Raw genomic sequence first — 22,690 nt, forward strand, 5'->3', positions numbered from 1 at the left:
AATGTACAGTCAGCCAGTTGTTATTGCAAAATAAAGATGTATATGTGACCCTGGACCACAAAACCAGTCTTAAGTCACTGGGGTATATTTGTAGCAATACCCAAAAATACATTGTATGGGTCAAAATTATAAATTTTTCTTTTATACCAAAAATCATTAGGAAATTAAGTAAAGATCATGTTCCATGAAGATATTTTGTAATTTTCCTACTGTAAATAAATCAAAACTTAATTTTTGATTAGTAATATGCTTTGCAAAGATCTTAATTTGGAAAACTTTAAAGGCAATTTTCTCAATATTTAGATTTTTTTTGCACCCTCAGATTCCACATACTGAAATAGCTGCATCTCTGCCAAATATTGTTCTGTCCTAACAATCCATACATCGATGGAAAGCTTATTTATTCAGCTTTCAGATGATGTATAAAGCTGATGTATAAATTTTGAAAAATTTACACTTATGACTGGTTTTGTGGTCCAGGGTCACATATTATCCCTTACTTATTATAATCTTAATTCAAGTGATAAAGGATTTTGAGAGTCTGACAGTAATCAGTGTTGAACGCTACTGTAAAGTTAACTCAGCCTGGTTTAAATGTTTCAAAATGATTAACAGTTGAAAATATTAGAAATTTAGAAAAGTAATCACAAAGTAATTAAAAGTAATGTTACATTACTTTAATAAAGTAATTGAAAAGTTACACTACTTATTACATTTTAAATCAAGTAACTTGTAATCTGTAACCTATTACATTTCCAAAGTAACCTTCCCAACACTGCTAACAAACAATAAATCAATGGAAAGCTTATTCATTCAGCTTTCAGATTATGTATAAATATCAATTTTGGAAAATTGACCCTTATGACTGGTTTTGTGGTCCAGGGTCACATATATACAAAATAATAAACAATAAAGTTGAGTAAATGATTTTCACCTTTGCGTGAATTAATAAACCAAGCCGTATCCTGAATGATGTTAGTGGCAGGTTACCAATTGCGTACTTACGATTGCGTACTGTTATTAATATTCATGAAGTAAGCTTTCGCTTAAGTTTTTGTTTCAACACAACCTAATTAATATTAATCATCTCGCTCGCAAGCATTTGTTGTTCAGCCCTAGTGGTGACGTAATTATCATGCGCCAGCAACACGGTAAGACCCACTGAAAGTGGAACGCGGGTCAGATTTGACATTTGAAACAGAACATAAAGCAGAAATTGTCAAGAATTTGCAAAGGTTGGATACAAATATGAGTTTACATTGTGGAGGTGATTCAGGATTATAGCTGCGTATTTCCTTTTAGGTATGTTTACGAGTGTCGCAGCACCATTTCTTGTGAAATCGAAACCTAAAAAGCTGAGTGCTGATTTCACTTTGTGTTTATGTGTCATACAATTCTGTTTCTAAGACCATAAGCTTTGTAAACCCCCCCAATAAATCTGAATATTTAGAAGTATACAGAAATGCGTTATTAATTTAGCTTAAACATTTTTATTATGGCACATTTGAAACCGAAATAGACACTGTAACGTTAGTTATATAGCCAGAGCAGCTGAATAAAGCGAAATAATTAATTTTAGCCTAATTTTTATACAGTGGAAGAAATAAATGACACATGTCCTGCTTGGTGCCTGTTCTGTGTTTGATTACTATTAATTTTACGTGTAGTTTTGACTTGAATATAAAAACCGAAATGTCGAGAGTCTTTGGAAGGAAATGTATAGATTATAATGAATGCAAGTTTTAAAAACAGTTTTAAACAGTTTTCATATGGCTCAATATAAAGGAATAAAGAATTCCAGCTCAATATTTATTCACTTATGTGGGTAGCTGCCATATGTGACAGACTCTACTTAGTGTAAAACTATTTTGGATCGCATTTAGCTGATTCTTTTGTAATTATTATGCTTGCAGCTTCTTATGATCTTATTAGCTGAGTTGCAGTGTGGAATATTGGATTTTTAAGGCAAGACACTACAGGTAAAACCATTGTAAAAAAAAAAATATAATAATAATAATAATAATAATAATAATATACATTTATATTTAAGTTATTCTACTTATTCCTATTTCTATTCTGAAGGTTTTTATAGAGGGTTTTTATCTATTGTATACAACATTTTGTTCCTTAAAATTGAAAATGTAAAGACCCACTGTAAAAATCTTTTAAATCTAATATGCAAAATGAAACAAAAATGTTGAATTGGCTTTATCCAATTATCCAATTTCACTTTTGAAAATGTATGCTAATCAGTGCAAATTTAATTTGATAGTATATTATTTGCTTGTTTAGATAAAACATTTCAGAAACAAGTAATACAAAACTTACATTAAGTTGTCATTAAGTTGTCTTAATGTTCTGTGAATAACCAATTGGGAGAGTACCAGTCAAAAGTTTTTGAACAGTAATATTTTTGATGTTTTTTTTAAGAAGTCTCTTCTGCTCACCAAGCCTGCATTTATTTGATCCAAAGTACAGCAAAAACAGTACAATTTTGAAATATTTTTACTATTTAAAAAAAAACTTTTTTTTTTTATTTGAATATATTTTAAAATGTAATTTATTCCTGTGATTTCAAAGCTGAATTTTTAGCATCATTACTCCAGTTGCATGATCCTTCTGAAATCATTCTAATAATCTGATTTGCTGCTCCCAAAACATTTTTTTATTATTATTATTACACTGAAAACAGCTGAGAATTTTTTCAGGTTTCTTTAATGAACAGAAAGTTCGGAAGAACAACATTTATCTGAACTAGTCCTTTGTAACATTATTATTATGTCTTTATAATCACTTTTGATCAATTTAAAGCATCCTTGATAAATAAATGTGTTAATTTTTAAAAATTCTTTCCCCCAAAAAATACTGACTCCAAGCTTTTGAATGGTATAGTGTATTAATGTTACAAAAGCTTGTTATTTCAGATAAATGCTAATCATTGGATCCTTCTATTCATCAAAGAATCCTGAAAAAAATGTACTCAATTTATAAATATTTATTTATTTATTTATTTTAATAGCAAATCAGCATTTTAGAATGATTTCTGAAAGATCATAAGACAAAAAAAGACTGGAGTAATGATGCTGAAAATTTAGCTTTGATCACAGGAATAAATTACATTTTAAAATATATTTAAATAGAAAGCAGTGGTTTTAAATAGTAAAAATGTTTCACTAAATTACTACTTTTGCTGTATTTTGGATCAAATAAATGCAGGCTTGGTGAGCAGAAGAGAATCCTTCTTAAAACACTGAAAAACTTACTGTTCAAAAACTTTGACTGGTAGTGTATGATGATGTAAAAAAAAATTTAAACCCTATTCACCTCTAGTGGTAAATGGTAGAAAACATAGGTTACCACTTAAAATAATTTTATACGTTAATATAAATTTTAACCTAAAATCTTGATGATTGTTCACTTTAACACAAGTTCATGTTATGCATCTTTGTTTTGGGTTTAATCGTGTTTTTGAATGAATGCAGGTTCTTGAATTTAAGATGAAGAGAGCTGCCCAACCATCGGACGAGCCTCTAAAGAAGAGGAAGGTTGTCCGTGAGGACTCCTCTGATGAAGATGAGGAGTCTTCTCAAAGAACCACCAGTCAGGGTTAGAGAGTTTTCCTTAAGGAGTGACCTTATGACACTTTACGCTGTATTCTTTTGGTGATACAAGTTTATGCACCCATGTTTTTTTTTTTGTCTTCCAGACTCAAGTCAGAGCGAGTCACTCAGCGATGTTGAGGATCACAAGCCTAGTTTCTCCAGACCTTCCAATTCCCAGAATGCCGAGGGCAAAGATGCCTCTTCTGAAACCTCTTCTGAATTTGCTATGTATAACAATGTCTCCCAGAAACTCATGGTAAAATAAGCACCTCCTGTCATTCTTTTACTCTCCTGTCAGCCTGTTAAACTCATATTAACACACATATATTAAAATAGTCTCCTCCTCTCTTTCCTTCAGGCCAAAATGGGTTTCAGAGTGGGCGAGGGTTTGGGAAAGTACGGTCAAGGACGGAGAGAGATCGTAGAAGCATCGACCCAGCGTGGGAGGCGAGGTTTGGGCCTGACCCTGAAGGGCTTCCAGGGCGACCTCAATGTAGACTGGCAGGATGAGCCGGAGGTACGGCAGTATTAAAACAGAAACAATAGTAGTCCAGGACCATTATTTCTCCCTCACTTCTCATTTTTTACTCCCAGCCAAGTGCTATAGAATCGGTGTCGTGGTTTCCAGAAAGTTCTCCAGAGATCCCAGATTCAGATGAGCTAAGGGAATGGATGGCTGTGGGCCAGGTATTGAACACATATTACCGGAATACCTACAATGATTCGTTTAAGATCAAATGCTCATTTTTTTTTTTTTTTACTTTCAATGGTAAGAAAAATGATGAATCATCATCTGACTGAAGTTGTTTTTGCTCAGCTATTTGTTGTCTCTTTTTACATGGTTCTGCCATGTGCAAACAGTGTTTTATCATTTTATTTGAAGTACATTTCCATCTCGTTTATGTCAGTCTGATGCATAAACACTCATTTTATATTGCGCTTAAATGCATATCAAGTGCTGCCATTCATGTTTTCTTAAGTGCAAATTCTAAATTTGCATAAAAATGTTTGGATTGAAACCCACCTCATGCCGTTTTATGACCTTTGATGAATTACGAGATTAAATTATATTTTTTGTACTTTTTAAAATTCAACTCTCATTTTTTACATGGTGGAAAAAAATTTGTGACAAGTTATAGTTTGTAAAATGTATACTTTTCCTTTTTTATAAATGCCGTTATACACTATGTTCAGAAGTTTGGAGTTGGTAAGATTTAAAAAAAAATGTTTATTAAAGAGGTTTCATGTTAACCAAGGCTGCATTTAAAAATACAATACATAGAGTAATATTGTGAATTAATTTAACAATTTAACGTAAGTGTTTTATTTTAAAATGGAGTAAAATAAAAAAATAGTGTTTCTCCATTTTCAATGATCCTTCAGGGCACTACAATGATCAAAAGGCTCAAGTGTCTTGTGTCGTTGAAATCCTTAGCTCACGCTGGACAAAACATATGCCTCCGATTCGATCGTGGGCCTGGCAAAATTTTCGGGCATTTCAGATTTTTCGAAAAACCTACTTTTGTGAACTAGTCTTAGTTTTTTCACCCGATTGGAACCAAATCAGTGCAGAAAGATTCTCTGGAGAGTGAATATCAATAGTTATCAAAAAAAGTTGAACTTTTGACTCACGTGGCAAAGTGATGCCAAAACGTTTGAAAGAGGCAGGGTCACGTTTAGTAAAATGCCTATAACTCCTGAATGAGATATCTTTAAACTCAGAATACTTATGTAAAAGCTCAGTCTGAGGTCACAAAACTCAAAAAACATGGCAGATGAAGTTTGAGCACCTGTTAGACAAGGTTAATGGAGGCCGATCGGAATGAAACACAGTGGGCCTCTTCGACTCATGGCCCCAAAGGTCTGAGAGAAATTTGAAAGAAATCGACCACTAGGGGGGGCAGTATTGCATTTTTCGAGGGTGCGAATGATTGTACATCACGTTTTTCGCACATACCCACGATATACGCATCATACGATAGACCTCCTTATTCTGGGCAACTTTACCTCTAAAAACCACTGCTGCCAATCTAATCGTTTGTTAAATGATTGAGAAGATGTAAAAAACGTACTTTTGCGAACTAGTCCTAGGGTTTTCGCTCAATCTGAAAAAACACTGCAGTACGATTCTCTGGACTCTCTCGGCCAATAATTATCAAAAAAATGTTAAATATTACTCTTTGGGAAGCTACAATGGGGTCATTTAGAAAAGGGGCCTGTCCAAATTTACCCCAAATCCTATAAAGGCTAAAGGAAAACTCAAACCTTCACGAAACCTGCTGAGCACATGCGACAGGTGATTCTAAACAAGCATGTAAAGTTTTAAGGACATCAGTCATATATAACAGTCATAAACATTAAAAAACATCATATTTCTTTGGTAAATTACCTGGATTTTTCAAAAATGCTTTTTTAATCATTGATTTAGATTGGTACAGCCTTGCTAAATAATATGTAATGTCTTTTTTCCTCATGCTTGCATACCTTAAGTGTTTGAACCCCGGTAATCATTGCTTGCAGCTATATTTACAAATGTCTTTACTGTCACTTTTGATCACTTTAATGTGTCTGCTAAATAAAGTATTAATTTCTTTTAAAAAAACTTAATGACTCTGAACTTTTGAACGGTAGTGTACTTTCATATAAAAAATGTTATTTATCGGCTTCCCATGTTTATGTGTATACCTATGCTTTGTATTTTTAGAAAAAATTACAAATTGACGATGAAACCGAATTTTGCTCAGAGAATCTACTGCATCTCCTTCTTCGCTGCAAGGTGAGTGTCAAATATATGCCTGGCCTGCATATGACCAAAACATTTTGTGCTTGGTGTGTTGTAATAACATAACGTGTCTTTTTATTTGCATTTCTTTTCAGACCGTGTTTGATGACTTGGAGGGCGAGGAGATGAGGCGAGCGCGTACTCGATCAAACCCTTATGAAACCATCCGAGGAGCTTTCTTTCTCAACAGGTGGGTGATGTCTCCACATGTATGCAGTGTAATAACAGAAGCATGTTTTTCTAAATTTCTTTCTCTCTGTTTTGTCCTCAGAGCTGCTATGAAGATGGCAAACATGGATCATGTTTTTGACTATATGTTCACTAACCCAAAAGATTCTCATGGGGTGAGACCACAGTTACACAAGCTGTAGCATTACGAATTGAAATATTTGCTTTGATTATATTTCTGAATTGGATGTCTATGTGTGTAGAAGGCCCAGACGCGTGATAGAGATGGTGAGTTGCTGTATTTTGGAGACGTATGTGCAGGACCGGGAGGATTCTCAGAGTATGTGTTGTGGCGGCGGCGCTGGCACGCGAAAGGTTTTGGGATGACGCTCAAAGGAGCCAACGATTTCAAACTGGAAGATTTCTATGCTGCTCCCAGCGAGCTTTTTGAGGCCTATTATGGTATGAGTTTTAACCATTTAAACATTAACAAAAACTAGTTAAAATTTGGAACAGTTACTTTTATATATTTAGAATAGTTTTTTAAAGAAGTCTTTTATGCTCACCAAGGCTGCATTTATTTGAATAAAAATACAGTAAGAACTAATATTGTGAAATATTATAAAAAAAAGTTCGATTATTGGAAAAAAACTTAAAAAAGGACAGCACTTGAAATTATATTTTAAATAAATAAAAAAATATTTTCTAACATTATTGATCTCACTTATGATCAGTTTAATGAGTCCTTGCAGAATAATATTTTGTTTTTTAAATCTTACCATAAACTTTTGAATAGTAGGGTGTCACATTTCCACAAAAATGTTAGGCAGCACAATTGATTTCAACATTCATAATAACAGAAAATGTTTCTTGAATACCAAATCAGCATACTAGACTTGTTTCTGAAGGATCATGTGATGCTGAAGACTGCAGTAATGATGCTGAAAATTCAGTTTTGCATCACAAGGATAAATTACATTTTAAGATATATTAAAATGTGATTTTTAAAAATGTCTCATTACCGGTGTTTCAGGTGAGGGTGGGATTGATGGCGATGGTGACATCACACGGCCGGAAAACATCACAGCGTTTCGTAACTTTGTTTTAGACAGCACTGATGGGCGGGGCCTGCATTTCTTAATGGCAGATGGGGTAAGACATGGTCTTCTGTGATTGGTTGAAATGTGAATCTTGCTGTTGTGTGATTGGTTGATATATTCTAATGGTGTGTTGCTCATCAGGGTTTTTCTGTGGAGGGCCAAGAGAACATTCAGGAGATTTTGAGTAAACAGCTCCTTCTGTGTCAGTTCCTCACTGCCATGTCTGTCGTCAGACCAGGTATTGGGTCCATCTACACCTGACCCTCTAACACTTGCACTCTCTATTCTATTACCAATAGATACCACTTTTCTACTTTGTAGATAGATTTGAAACCCTGGAGTTAAAGGATTAGTTCACTTCCAGAATAAAAATCAAAGATGCTCATCATTAAGGTTTTTGAGGACAGCATTCCAGGATTTTTCTCCATATAGTGGACTTCAATGGTGGCCAACAGGTTGAAGATCCAAATTGAAATTTCAGTGCAGATTCAAAGGGCTCTACACAATCCCAGCTGAGGAATAAAGGTCTTATATAGCGAAGCGATTGGTGTTTTTCTTAAAAAAAATACAAATTTATATACTTTTTAACAACAAATGCTCTTCTTGCAGTAGCTCTGTGATGCGCATTACATAAACATCACATGCACTTAGTTCTTTGTCTGTGTACTTTAAAAGGTAGGGTAGGGCAAAAAAACCTCCATCTCATTTTCTCCTCCAACTTCAAAATCGGGTGACATCGTTATTTTATTTTATTTTTACGTTTATTTTATTTTATTTCTGTCTTTGCATGTTCACTTTGTAAACTTTGGGCCGGTACTTCTGCCTACATCACGTGTGCATGATTATGTAATGTGTGAGGTCGAGCTAGTGCAAGATGAGCATTTGTGGTCAAAAAGTATATAAATTTGTATTTTTCTTAGAAAATGACTGATTGTTTTGCTATACAAGACCCTTATTCCTCGGATGGGATCGTGTAGAGCCCTTTGAAGCTGCATTGAAACTGCAGTTTGGACCTTCAACCCGTTGGCTCTCATTGAAGTCTTTTAATTGTATTCCATAGGTGTTTGGAATGGACGTCTGGCTCTTTTTGAGATTATATTCCTGGTTAAATCACTCAAAATCCTTGTTTTTCTTAAGCATTATTTTCGTTTTACGTCTATTTTTTTTTCTTCCTCTTCCTGAGTTTTCGTTCCCCTGGTGTTGAAGAAGTATCATTAAAGCTTGATCATGCTGCACTCTAGGGGTGATCGACATCAATAGCACGTCTTCCATCTTTGTCGTGGCACACTGTATCTTCTTTTGGGTTACCATAGGTGTCATGGCTTTTTTTTTTTCAGTCCCAGACATTCAGTTTTGGAGGACAGCCAGTTCTTTAACAGCGGTTCCAAATGATCTCAACTCTTTAATGATGTCTTTCTAAAGGCTTTGAAGATTATTTAATGCCTTTTCTTCCCTTGATATTATTGTACAGCCTTGTCTCAGATCTGTTTGGATTTTATCTTGGGATGCGCCCAGACACGAGTCTATTTATTCTGAAATCCTGTAATTAGGAAGGTAATTATGTGACTGAGAGCAGACTAGGTTACTTGAGAGCTAATTTTAGGTGTATCAAATCATCAGTAATAATTTTTACAGTTCTAGCATTGAAGAGCCATATTTTAAAAGTCTACTTTTTTAAGTTTGTGTTTTTAGTTTTACATGAACATTTTTCCATCATTTTTTTATTAACAGGTTTTTTTTTTTGTGTGTGTACACAAAAGGCCTATTTCTCTCAAATATTGTTCAAAAATCTGTGTTAGTGAGCACTTCTCCTTTGCCGAGATAATCCATCTACCTCACAGTTGTGGCACATCAAGATGCTGATTAGACATCATGATTATTGCACAGGTGTGCCTTAGGCTGGCCACAATAAAAGGCCACTCTAAAATGTGCAGTTTTACTGTATTGCAGGGGTCCGGGGGGTCCGAAAACCAGTCAGTATCTGGTGTGCCCACCATTTGCCTCACGCAGTGCAACACATCTCCTTCGCATAGATTTGATCAGGTTGTTGATTGTGGCCTGTGGAACGTTGGTCCACTCCTCTTCAATGGCTGTGCAAAGTTGCTGGATATTGGCAGGAACCGGAACACGCTGTCGTATACGCCGATCCAGACCATTGCAAACATGCTCAATGGGTGACATGTCCGGTGAGTATGCTGGCCATGTAAGAACTGGGATGTTTTCAGCTTCTAGGAATTATGTACAGATCCTTGCAACGTGGGGCCGTGCATTATCATGCTACAACATGAGGTGATGGTCATGGATGAATGGCACAACATACGCCTGCCCATACCATAACCCCACCGCCACCATGGGCCACTCAATCCACAACGTTGACATCAGCAAACCACTCACCCACACAACGCCATACACGCTGTCTGCCATCTGCCCTGGATGCTGGATGTGGAGGTCCTGGGCTGGTGTGGTTACACATGGTCTGTGATTGTGAGGCCGGTTGGATGTACTGCCAAATTCTCTGAAACGCCTTTGAAGACTTCTTATGGTAGAGAAATGAAAATTCAATTCACGGGCAACAGCTCTGGTGGACATTCCTGCAGTCAGCATGCCAATTGCACGCTCCCTCAAAATTTGCGACATCTGTGGCATTGTGCTGTGTGATAAAACTGCACATTTTAGAGTGACCTTTTATTGTGGCCAGCCTAAGGCACACCTGTGCAATAATCATGCTGTCTAATCAGCATCTTGATATGCCACACCTGTAAGGTGGATGGATTATCTCGGCAAAGGAGAAGTCCTCACAAACACAGATTTAGACAGATTTGTGAGCAATATTTGAGAAAAATAGGCCTCTTGTGTACAGAGAAAAAGTTTTAGATCTTTGAGTCCAGCTCATGAAAAATAGGGGCAAAAACAAGTGTTGCATTTATAATTTTGGTCAGTGTAATTAAACACTTACACTTCTGTTTCTCAACACAAAATCTTTGTGTTTTACAGGAGGCCATTTTGTGTGTAAGACGTTTGACTTGTTTACACCGTTCAGCGTGGGCTTGATTTATTTGCTGTACCTCTGCTTCGAGAGGGTCTCGCTCTTCAAACCCGTCACCAGCCGGCCTGCCAATTCAGAGAGGTGAGTGTTCATTGTCCATGACTTACTTTGAAAGAGCGAGAGACCTTTGGGGATGTGAAGAGCTGCTGGTAGTAGACATTGAAACTTATATACCTGGGTCTTTCTGTTCAGCATATGAATATGTGACCCTGGACCACAAAATCAGTCATAAGTAGCATGGGAATATTTGTAGCAATTGGCAACAATACATTTTATGGGTCAATAATAAATTTTTCTTTTATGCCAAAAATCATTAGGATATTAAGTAAAGATCATGTTCCATGAAGATGTTTTGCAAATTTTATACTGTAAATATATTGAAACTTAATTTTTGATTTGTAATATGCATTGCTAAGAACTTCATTTGGACAACTTTAAAGGTGATTTTCTCAATATTTAGAATTTTTTTTTTTTTTTTTTTTTTTGCACCCTCAGATTCCAGATTTTCAAACAGTCGTACCTCTGACAAATATTGTCCTATTCTAACAAACCATACACCAATGGAAAGCTTATTTATTTAGATTTGATATAATATATAAAGCTCAATTTAAAAAAAAAATTACCCTTATGACTGTTTTGTGGTCCAGGGTCATGAATATGCTTTTTTCCTGATATGAATATGCAGAAATTGGCCTAAACTTCAATGCTAGATTTGATTTATTTTTTTATTTATTTATACTGCCAATCATAAGTTTGGAATAATTTGGATTTTAAAGCTTTCATGCTTTCAATTTTAATATAGTTTAAAAGCTGAATTTTCAGTGTAATTACTCCAGTCTTCATTGTCACATGATCCTTCAGATTTTTTTTTTTCAGGATTGTTTGATGAATTGGAGTAGAAATCTTTTGTAGCATTTCCTAAGTAAAATAATTATTTAAACTTTTTTTTTTGCAGTGTATCATGGTTTCCAAAAAAGCAGCACAGCTATTTTTAACATATAATAATAATAAAAATTTTTTTTTTTGGGGGGGGCATCAAATAAGCATACTAGTATGATTTCTAATAGATCTGAAGGATCATGTGACACTGAAGACTGTAGTAATGATGCTTTGCATCACAGGAATAAATTAAATTCTAAAATATATTATAATAGAAAACATTTATTTTAATTGTAATAATATTTCATAGTTTTACACATAGAATTTAACCAGTAGAGTATGACTGATTATTTGTTTCTATTGATTATTATAGATTTTTAGTATTTTTTAAATTTCATTTAATGTTTTATTGTGTTATTTTATTATATATATATATATTTTTTTAAGATCAATTTTAATATATGTGACCCTGGACCACAAAACCCAAAAAAGTAGCACATGTATATTTGTAGCAATAGCCAACAATACACTGTATAGGTCAAAATAATCCAAAATAATTGTTCTTTTATTCCAAAAATCTTTAGGATATTTAGTAAAGATCATGTTCCATGAAGATATTTTGATATTTCCTACTGTAAATATATCAAAACTTTTTGATTAGTAATATGCATTGCTAAGAACTTCATTTTGACAAACTTTAAGGTGATTTTCTCAATATTTAGATTTTTTTGCACCCTCAGATTCCAGATTTTTAAATAGTTTTCTCTCGCCCACATATTGTCCTATCTTAACAAACATACATCAGTGGAAAGCTTACTTATTCAGCTTTCAAATGATGTATAAATATAAAAAATTGACTTGTTTTGTGTTTTCCAGGGTCACATATTTGTACTGGGTCTTTAATAATAAAGCTGTAAAATTAAAAAATCAACCCTATATTTATTAATGCACAAATTTCACTAATGTCACATAAGGTCACTATTGGTTAATGAGCATGAGAGACTGAATTTTAATGCTGTCTGCCTGCAGATATGTGGTGTGCAAGAGTTTAAAGCCAGGCACTGATGCTGTCAGAGAATATATGTTCACCATCAACCTGAAACTGAATCAGTTCAGACACTCAGACAGAGATGTTACTGAAGTCGTCCCTCTGGACATCATTAAAGGAGACACTGACTTCTTCCAATGCATGATCAACTCCAATGAAAGGTATCCTCGTCGTTTTCTGGATCTCTTTTGTCTCTAGCTCTCTCGATGCATTCACTCTCGCTTAGGTTTGTTTATTGAACTCTGATCCCTTGTCTTGCAGCCATTGTGCAGTACAGATCAAAGCGCTGGCTAAGATCCACGCGTACGTCAGAGATACGTGAGTCACACATTCTTCCTCTGGTGTGTTTCAGGGCATTCATTTCAAACTCTCTTTCATTTGTTGGTGCGCACATGTCTGAATCTCTGTAAGCGTCACTGACAAGGCTGTGTGTCTTTCTAGGACACTGTTTGAGCCCCGGCAAGCAGACATCCGCAAAGAATGCCTCAAACTGTGGGGGGTGAGTCCAAACACTATAGTCACAAGCTTCATAGTGGACTGAGGTTTAGTTTAGCACTTTGTTGTGGGGTCTGAAAGATTTCAAAGAACATTGTTTTGCGTAGGTATCTGTGAGGACAGGCTGATGCAGATTTGAATGATTGAGACCTTGAATGTCTTTACCTTTGTGCAGATTCCTGATAAAGCCAGAGTCACTCCTTCATCAGCAGACCCAAAAACAAAGTTCTATGAGCTTGTGAAGGTAAGAGAGTGTGTGTGTGGGCTTTGAGAAGTTAGATTGGGAATTGAACGATTGAAGAGCTAGGTAGGTGAATCACGTGAAGCCTATAATGTCAGGGTCATAGTTCACCCCAAAATAAAGAGGGGAAAAAATAAGAAATTATATATTTTGTGAAGAGAGAATAACAGGAATGATTTATCTTTATTTATTTTAATTATTATTATTGTTATTTTTTGTTTGACGTTTTAAATATTCAAGATTTTTTAATGCTGTTTAAATTGTTTCATTAACAAAAATGACATGATGCGATTGATGTTATTGGGTGAATTTTGTTTATTTTGAATATATATATATATATATATATATATATTTTTTTTTTTTTGATATATAGTACCTCTTTTTAAATTTTGTGAAAAAAAAAAATATATAAATATATAAATATTCTTTAAATATATATTTTTTTATTTTGATATATAGTGGCTCTTTTTCAATTTTGTGAAAAAAATAAATAAATAAAATAAATAAATAAATAAAATATATATATATATATATATATATATATATATAAATTACTCAGTTGCAGTAATATTTTCAGATTAGAAAAATAAACTAAATTTCCCGGATGTATTAATGAGAATTTTGAGGGGTAATGTGTCTAAATGTTCTTTTTGTTTGTGCAAAATATAATTTCTTGTCTCCAAAAAAAATAAAAAGATTAATTTAAAAAAAAATGAATGACATGACGTGTAGGTGACTCTTTTACTTGTTACGTATTTTTGTCATTGGGTAAAAATGCAGTTTAAATGTTAGAATTTTATTTATTAAAATATTGTTTTGTTTATTTTAAATAATGTTTATTTTTATGCAAGTTTTTAAATACAGTTCATGCACAAAGAATGAATAAGAAACATATTTATTAAAATATATATATATATGTTTAAATTATTTATTTTTATGTCTTTAAATAACAGGGAAAAAAAGGGTTTTGAGGGGTAAATGTTTTTGTTTGAGCAAAATATAATTTCTTGTCTACTTTTGTAGTTGTTAATTATGCAAGTTTTTAAATACAGTTTATCCACAAATTAATTATATATATATATATGTATATATATTTAAATTGCTTATTTTTTCCTTGTTCAAAATATAAATTCTTTTTGTATTTTGTTGGCATGTAGGTGATGTTTTACTGCCAAAATGCAGTTTATATGTGGGAATTTTTATTTATTAATTTTCTTTTTTTTATATTTACTTTTATGCAAGTTTTTAAATATGGTTCATGCACAAAGAAATAAGAAAAAGTATTTATTTTTATGTCTGTGACATTAAATAGCACTTTTTAAATACAGTTGATATTTTATATAAATAAAATATAAATATATTTCTCTACTTACTGTCTTTTTTAATCTCAGGGCTCAGATATGGACAGTTTTAGTTCAAGACCGACTGCACTGAACTCAGAAAATCTGGATAAACTACAGCACGTACTGGACTACAGGTGCATTGTGGGAGGAGGAGAGCAACTCTTTCTCCTGGGACTTGGGGTAAGGAATATGTCTCTGAATGTGATATTTATATAATTCAGCCGATATTTATATTGTGTTGTGGTCATATATATCTTTCTATACTGTTTAAAGACTGAAAAACCTGACCTGTTTGTGTATACAGAGATCTCAGATCTACACGTGGGACGGCAAAACCCCGTTGCGCTGGAAGAAGCTGGAAAACTTCAAACTGGAGCTTCCCAGAGAGACACTACTGAGCGTAGAGATCGTCCAGGAGCTGAAGGGAGAGGTGAACGAAGATAATTAATGTTGAGAATAGAAAGAACTGTGTTGAATGACAGCTTTAAATTAATACTGACAGGGGAAAGAGCTCTTGTGTTAAGTACAATAATGACATGCATATTTGTAAGAAGTTTTATATTAAGTCTTTATATCCGTGCTTGTAGGGAAAAGCCCAGAGAAGAATCAACGCTGTGCACGTTCTCGATGCTCTTGTTCTCAACGGCACCGATGTCAGAGATCAGCACTTCAACCAGAGGTCTTTTGCAGAGCCTGTTCCCAAATTATTACATGTAGAAACCATTGTGCTTACACAAAATCCATTTTGTGACATGAAAACAATAACAGAATATTGTTATTATTTAATTGGAGTAGAAAATCTTAAATTCATAAAGTTATGGCATCAAAATTTTCATGCACTGCAAAAAACAAAACACCTAAAAAAGAATATCTTCTTAGTATTGTCCTTGTTTTGTTTTCCAATACAAATATCCAACCATCATTAAATCAAAATGAATTTACATGATATGCAAATTGAAGATATGAAGTCTTGTTTTCTGAGAAACTGAGCAAAATTAAGTAAGATTGTGCTTAAAACAAGAACAAATATCTGTCAGTGGTGTGTGGGAACTTGTTTTCCCTTTGAATTAAGATGATTTTTAAGTCTGTTGACAGATACTTGTTCTTGTTTTAATCAAACTCACTTCATTTTGATCTGCTTTTTAGAAAGAAGACTTTTGCACTGAAAAACGACAAAAATACTGATAAAGAAAATCATTTTTTGCTCTCTGATCTGAGCAAAACTAGCAGAACTAGATCATTCTATTGATTGGTTGCAGAGACATTCATTGCCATCATTAGTTTAATTTATATATATATATATATATATATTTTACACATTTTTAAAATAAAAATTAATGGCGATCTGTTAGAAGTTCTACTTTGAAACTTGAAGCGTTGCTAATACAAGACATCTAGATTTATATTTAGAGACCATATTGATTTGTTGTGTTCGATTCTATAGATTCTTATAGAGGTCTTAAAAAGTCATAGATTTACCTTTATAAAACCTGTGGAAACACTGTTAAAAAATGTTCAGATAATGTCAGTAATTTTTGTATGAACTGCTTTCTAAGGTACAATTATTATATTCTTACTTTACCAGTCAAAAGTATTTGAACAGTAAGATTTTTAATGTTTTTTTAAAGAAGTCTCTTTTGCTCACCATGCCTGCATTTATTTGATCCAAAGTACAGCAAAAACATTTTTTAAATATTTTTACTTTTTTATGTTTTTTATTTGAATATATTTTAAGGTCTAATTTCTAATTTATTTTAAAGCTGAATTTTTAGCATCGTTACTCCAGTACATGATCCTTCAGAAATCATTCTAATATTTTGATATTCTTAATCTTCTTAATATTCTCATGATTATGTTGAAAACATCCAAGTAGAATTTATTCATGTTTCTTTGAGTAGAAAGTTCAGAAAAATCTGAAATAGAAATCTTTTGTAACATAAATGTCTTTATCATCAATTTTGATCAATTTAAAACATCCTTGCTAAATAAAAGTATTAATTTCTATAATTTCTTTCCAAAAAAAAAAAAAAATACTGACTCCTAGCTTTTGAATGGTATAGTGTATAATGTTACAAAAACGTTTTATTTCATATAATACGTTGATAATAATGTTTCTTGAAAAAGCAAATCAGCATATTAGAATGATTTCTAAAGGATCATGTGACACTGAAGACTGGAGTGATGATGTTGAAAATTTAGCTTTAATCACAGGAATAAATTTTTAAATATATTCAAATAGAAAACAGTTATTGTACATGGTGAAAATATTTCAAAATTTTACTGTTTTTGTTTGGTTCAAATAAATGCAGGCTTGGTAAACAGAAGAGACTTCTTTTAAAAAACATTAAAAATCTTACGGTTCAAAAACTTTTGACTGGTAGTGTATGTGTATATTATATTATTAGCATTAAATTTCCCATCTTGTATGATGGGATTGACCTCACAAATTAGCTTTAGTTGCTGTGTATTAAGGTTTACTGTCATCTAAATGCAAAATCCTGTTCATGGTGCAGAATCCAGATGGCCGAGAAGTTTGTGAAAGCTGTGTCCAAACCCAGCAGGCCAGACATGAACCCCATCCGGTAATATTCCTTTCTCTTTGCGGTTGTGCTAATTGCCATGTCAGTGACAGCCCTGGGGGCCAGGAAGTCCTATGAACACCGGAGGGTGCAGTATGTAAAATTAATGAAGATACTGTGTTTTACTAGAGCCTAGACAGGATCTTTCATGTTTATGATGATACTGCAAATCAGTATGCTTGCTGCCTCAGCCTCATTCACGTATTCTCTCTGTATTTTTTAGAGTGAAGGAAGTCTATAGGTTAGAGGAGATGGAGAAGATCTTTGTGAGGTGTGTTTAAACAGCAATCACATATATGTAGATTTTTTTTTTTTATGTTTTTAATTAGATTTTCTTTTCCTTAGGTTGGAAATGAAGATAACCAAGAGCTCAGGAGGGATGCCAAGACTGTCGTACACTGGCAGAGATGACCGTCACTTCCTCCCTAACGGCCTTTATATCATCAAAACAGTTAATGGTGAGAGAGAGGGACTGAGTAACAGGATTATAATAGTGAAGTGTCTTGTTCAAGATGAATTCGTCATTATTATTTTCTCTTCTTGACAGACCCGTGGACCATGGCGTTCAGCAAAAGTTCTAAAAGAAAGTTTTTCTACAACAAGCAGACCAAAGAATCAACTTACGAACTGCCGCCTGGTTCTGTGGCACCTTTCCAGTAAGTATTAAAGTGCCAATATGAAGTAATCCTGCATGACTGGCACCACACTAGCAACCGATTTTTGGACTGAAGCCCTGAGCAGGAAAATTGCATTACATAGCTTGAATTTTTGTGAAGATATTGCACAAGTATTTCTGGCCTTCATGTAACATCTGACCTTCAAAGAAATGAATGTTTCTCTAAACCCCCAGCATCCTTTTTGATGTCTTTTTTTTTAATCGTATTGCATTTTTTTCTTAGATACTGATGGTTATTGCTCTGTAGTCTCTTTAAAGGAATGTTCTGGGTTTAAAACAAGCGGCATGCTGTGGCATGGTTTCAAGTACAATAGAAAATTATTTTGACTGTTCCTGTTTATAAAAAAAAACAGGAGTCATGTTTACAGTAATGCACTGTGAAGCAAGGCATTCCAAAACATGAATGTGCAACCTTTGTTTTAACATTTAAAATAGTTCTTCCACAAAAATGTGTTAAGTGAGCTTAAAATGAATCTGAATTGTCCTTTTAGCAAATGACTAATTTGTAATTGAATACATTTACTACTGTACAAAAGTTTGGGATTGGTAATATTTTCTAATGTTTTTAAAGTCTCCTATGCTTGCTAAGGCTGCATTTGTTTGATGAAAAATACAGTACAGACACTAATATTGTGAAATATTAGTTTAAAATAACTTTTCTATGGAAGCCTGTTTCTGCAACTCAATAAAGTCAGAGTTGAGATATAAACTCACAGTTGCAAGTTATAAAGTCAGAATTGTGAGATATAAACTCACAAATATGACTTTTTTTCTCATAATGGTGATATAAACTCGCAATTGCAAGTTTTAAAGTCAGAATTGCGAGACATAAACTCACAGTTGCAAGTTATAAAGTCAAAATTGCGAAATATAAACTCACAAATCTGATTTTTCCTCAGAATTGTGATATAAACTCGCAATTGCAAGTTGTAAAGTCAGAATTGTGAAACATAAACTTGTGTTTCTGACAAATAAAGTCAGAATTGCGAGATATAAACTCACAAATCATACTTTTTTCCTCATAATTGTGATAAACTCGCAATTGCAAGTTTTAAAGTCAGAATTGCGAGACATAAACTTGCAGTTGCAAGTTATAAAGTCAAAATTGTGAAATATAAACTCACAAATCTGATTTTTCCTCAGAATTGAGATATAAACTCACAGTTGTAAATTGTAAAGTCAGAATTGTGATATAAACTCGCAATTCTAATAAATTAAGTCAGAATTGTGATAAACTTGCATTTGTGAATTATAGAGTCAGAATTACGGGATATAAACTCACAAATCTTACTTTTTTCTCATAAGTTCGATATAAACTCACAACTGCAAGTTATAAAGTCAGAATTGCGAGACATAAACTTGCAGTTCTGACAAATAAAGTCAGAATTGCAAGATATAAACTCAAAAATCTTTTTTTTTCTCAGAATTGAGATATAAACTCAGTTGTACATTGTAAAGTCAGAATTATGATATAAACTCACAATTCTAATAAATGAAGTCAGAATTGTGATAAACTTGCATTTGTGAATTATAAAGTCAGAATTGTGGGATATAAACTCACAAATCTGACTTTTTTTCTCATAATTGTGATATAAACTCACAACTGCAAGTTATAAAGTCAGAATTGCAAAATTTAAACTCACAAATATGATTTTTCCTTATTTTTCCTATAAACTCAATTGTAAATTGTAAAGTCAGAATTGTAATATAAATTGCAATTCTGATAAATTAAGTCCGAATTGTGATAAACTTGCATTTGTGAATTATAAAGTCAGCATTGCGGGATATAAACTCACAAATCTTGCTTTTTTTCTCATAATTGTGAAATATAAACTCACAAATCTGACTTTTTTCCTTATTATTGTGATATAAACTTACAATTGCAAGTTATAAAGACAGAATTGTGAGACAAACTCGCAATTCTAACAAATAAAGTCAGAATTGCAACATATAAACTCGCAATTGCACGTTATAAAGCGAGAATTGCAAGATATAAACTCACAATTCTGACGTTTTCCAGAGAAAAGTTTATATCAAGCAATTCTGAGAAAAACAGTCAAATGTGCAGGTTAATTTCACGCAATTCTGACTTCAGAACGTCAGTCTTTTTCCCTTCAAAACTGGACTTCGTCACTCGCAGTTGTTAGTTTATATCTCACAAAAAAAGTCAAAATTGCGAGTATGTATTATGCAATACATAATAAGTTCAAAAGATCAGCTTTTATCCTGTTTTGTAACAGTCTCCTGTCACTTTTGATCAATTTAATTCACGCTTGCTAAATAAAAGTATTAATTTCTTGATAAAAAAAATTTGTACTAACCCCATTCTCATTCATAAATCACATGTATGCTTTATTATTTCATAACATTTTTTCTTTATTCTCCTTCTGTTTCTCAGTGTGTGCCATCAAGACAGGCTGTTTTGGGCTTGGGAGGAAGGCGTCCGAGTTCACGACTCCCAGACGCGGGTCAACCCCAACAAACTGTCTAAAGACGACGTGCTCTCCTTCATCCATCAGCACTGTCAACAATAAAAACACACGTACACATTACAATCATGCTACACTAAGCAACAAAGCATAGACTGTACATTCTCCTCACCACCAGGGGGCACTGTAGCTTTCACAAGAGTCTGCTGGGAAACATTCAAACTGTGTTTCTTCACACTTCAAGGCTCTCTCCAAAATAGCCCCTACGAGTTAGACGACAGGGCATCTCCGTGCTCGGTGGTGTGTATCTGCGTGTGTCCATTATCTTCAGAGGAGAAACTTAGATGACACTGCTTTTCCCTTGTCCACATGTTTTTCTCTTCAACTTCAAAACCTGCTTCCTCACATGAATTATTCCTCCACTAATCGATCAGATGTGTAGCTGCCGATTCAGTTCATCAGTGCGAACCAGAACCATGTAAAAGAGCATGACAGTGTGCGTTCGCTCTACTGTGTGCATGTGTTGCCTTGTTTTGATTTAGTGTTTAAAAAGATTAGACTGGCTATTAATTGCCATTTCTGGTGATTTTTGGAAAAGGATTTGAATTTTAAACCTGTCCGTGATGTTCATTACATTAAACCACTGAGGAAGTTGATTCTGCTTTATTATTCGTCCCTTTTAGGTTTGGAAGCAGCGACAGATGTTTTCTCACAGCTTACTGAAAAAGATAAAATGAAGGGCGGTGGGACTAGGTTCTATTCATCATTGTTGATTGGATTTTGAGATGTGGGTGTGACGCTCAAAAGTTGTTTTTGCGACAAAAGCTAGAAGACCAAGAAGCTTGTAATATTTGATTTTATGCTCCATTGTGGGAAAAAGAAAACTGTGACTGAAGATTTGGAGCTGGGACCTCTGCTGATAAGACACTCGATTTGTTTCTGCTTGCATTGAGAATCCACACAATCTGGAAGAACAGACTGTCTGAATGAAGTGTTTGAACAATGAAAACTTACAGATGCCAGAAGAGAAATAGATTTTCTGAAGGAAAGTCAGATGAGTTTTTTTGTACGTGCTTTTCATTGTTTCAAACGTGCTTTACAGAAAATCATATGTTAAAGGAATAGTTGACCCAAAAATGAGAATTTGCTAAAAATTGACTCACTTTTAGGCCATCAAACATTTAGACAACTTTGTTTCTTCATCAGAACAGATTTGGAGCAATTTAGCATTGCATAACTTGCTCACTAATGGATCTTCTGCAGTGAATGGGTGCCGTCAGAATGAAACTCCAAACAGCTCCAAATCACAATAATCCACAAGTAATCCACACGACTCCAGTCCAACAATGAATGTCTTGTAAAGTGAAAACTGTGGCTGCGTCCGAAAGCCTAGTCACCTGACTTGCTGCCTCGCTGCCTTCAGGACTTAGAAAGCTGCGAAGGCAACTCCGGGAACAGTTTCGGACAGACTTTAGAGGCAGCGTAACATGCAGTCTTTGCTAGGTTACCTAACGGTTAAGATGTATATTTTGCAGAAAAACGATCTTAAATAGTTATGTATAGATGTCATTGAAGGTCTGTGCATCAGAAAAGATGGCAGAGAATGGCATGTTTTGCTTAAAAAATAAAAGCACTGTTGTAAGTAAACAGAATTTGGATTCGAATGTTCCTTGATGCCTTCCTGCCTTGGAATGCTGCCTCCGAAAGGCAGCATTTTAAAGCTTTCATCAGGATATGAAAAACTAGTCTCGTTTGAAACAGGAGCAAAATATGCACAAAAGCAAAATCTGTTCCGATAAAGAAACAAACTCATCTACATCTTGGATGGCCTGAGGGTGAGTAAATTTAAGCAAAAATTTAAGCTAAATTTTATTTTTAGGTGAACTGTCCCATTAATTAAACAAGTTCACTTCCAGAACAAAAATGTACAGATAATTTACTCACCCCCTTGTCGTCCAAGATGTTCGTGTCTGTCTTTCTTCAGTTGATAAGAAATTGTTTCTTGAGGAAAAAAATTCAGGAATGTTCTCCAAATAGTGGACTTCTATGGTGCTCCCAAGTTTGAACTTCCAAAATGCAGTTTAAATACACTTCAAATGGCTCAAAACGATCCCAACCAAGGAAGAAGGGTCTTATCTTGCAAAACTCCCATCTCATTTTCTTCCCCAATTCCAAAATGGTCCTACATCGCTGCAGAAGTACCGACCCAGTGTTTACAAAGTGAACACCCAAAGAAGATCAAACGCCCTTTACAAAAAAAGTAAAACAGCGATGTAGGACGATTTTGACGTTGAAGAAGAAA

The 22,690-nt window shown here is 33.9% G+C and overlaps 1 protein-coding gene across 3 annotated transcripts; it reads left to right on the forward strand.

The window, feature by feature from the left end:
• The first annotated feature begins 1,131 nt into the window (after positions 1–1,131).
• Positions 1,132–21,044, forward strand: cmtr1 (cap methyltransferase 1). Of its 3 annotated transcripts, XM_051096982.1 has the most exons (25): positions 1,145–1,302; positions 1,914–1,979; positions 3,483–3,606; positions 3,707–3,858; positions 3,961–4,119; positions 4,197–4,289; positions 6,307–6,378; positions 6,480–6,574; positions 6,656–6,728; positions 6,816–7,014; positions 7,586–7,704; positions 7,794–7,890; positions 10,647–10,779; positions 12,607–12,786; positions 12,887–12,943; positions 13,067–13,124; positions 13,296–13,364; positions 14,753–14,884; positions 15,009–15,134; positions 15,292–15,383; positions 17,218–17,286; positions 17,507–17,554; positions 17,629–17,741; positions 17,831–17,939; positions 20,358–21,044. In XM_051096982.1, exons 3-25 carry the CDS (start codon positions 3,498–3,500, stop codon positions 20,491–20,493), a joined length of 2,490 nt encoding a protein of 829 aa, XP_050952939.1. In that variant the 5' UTR covers positions 1,145–1,302; positions 1,914–1,979; positions 3,483–3,497; the 3' UTR covers positions 20,494–21,044. The 3 variants fall into 3 exon arrangements, with proteins under 3 accessions (XP_050952940.1, XP_050952939.1, XP_050952937.1); XM_051096983.1 differs by lacking the exon at positions 1,914–1,979 and having other exon boundaries at positions 1,132–1,151; XM_051096980.1 differs by lacking the exon at positions 1,914–1,979.
• The last annotated feature ends 1,646 nt before the right edge of the window (positions 21,045–22,690 follow it).

The sequence above is a fragment of the Labeo rohita genome, chromosome 23, assembly GCF_022985175.1.
Source record: "Labeo rohita strain BAU-BD-2019 chromosome 23, IGBB_LRoh.1.0, whole genome shotgun sequence".
NCBI lineage: Eukaryota > Metazoa > Chordata > Actinopteri > Cypriniformes > Cyprinidae > Labeo > Labeo rohita.

Coding starts and splice junctions, on each gene's coding strand:
- cmtr1 (XM_051096983.1), top strand. CDS start 3,498: ATGAAGAGAGCTGCCCAACCATCGGACGAGCCTCTAAAGAAGAGGAAG. Junction 13,365..14,752: donor AGTTCTATGAGCTTGTGAAG/GTAAGAGAGTGT, acceptor TTTTAATCTCAG/GGCTCAGATATGGACAGTTT. Junction 17,940..20,357: donor GGTTCTGTGGCACCTTTCCA/GTAAGTATTAAA, acceptor TCTGTTTCTCAG/TGTGTGCCATCAAGACAGGC.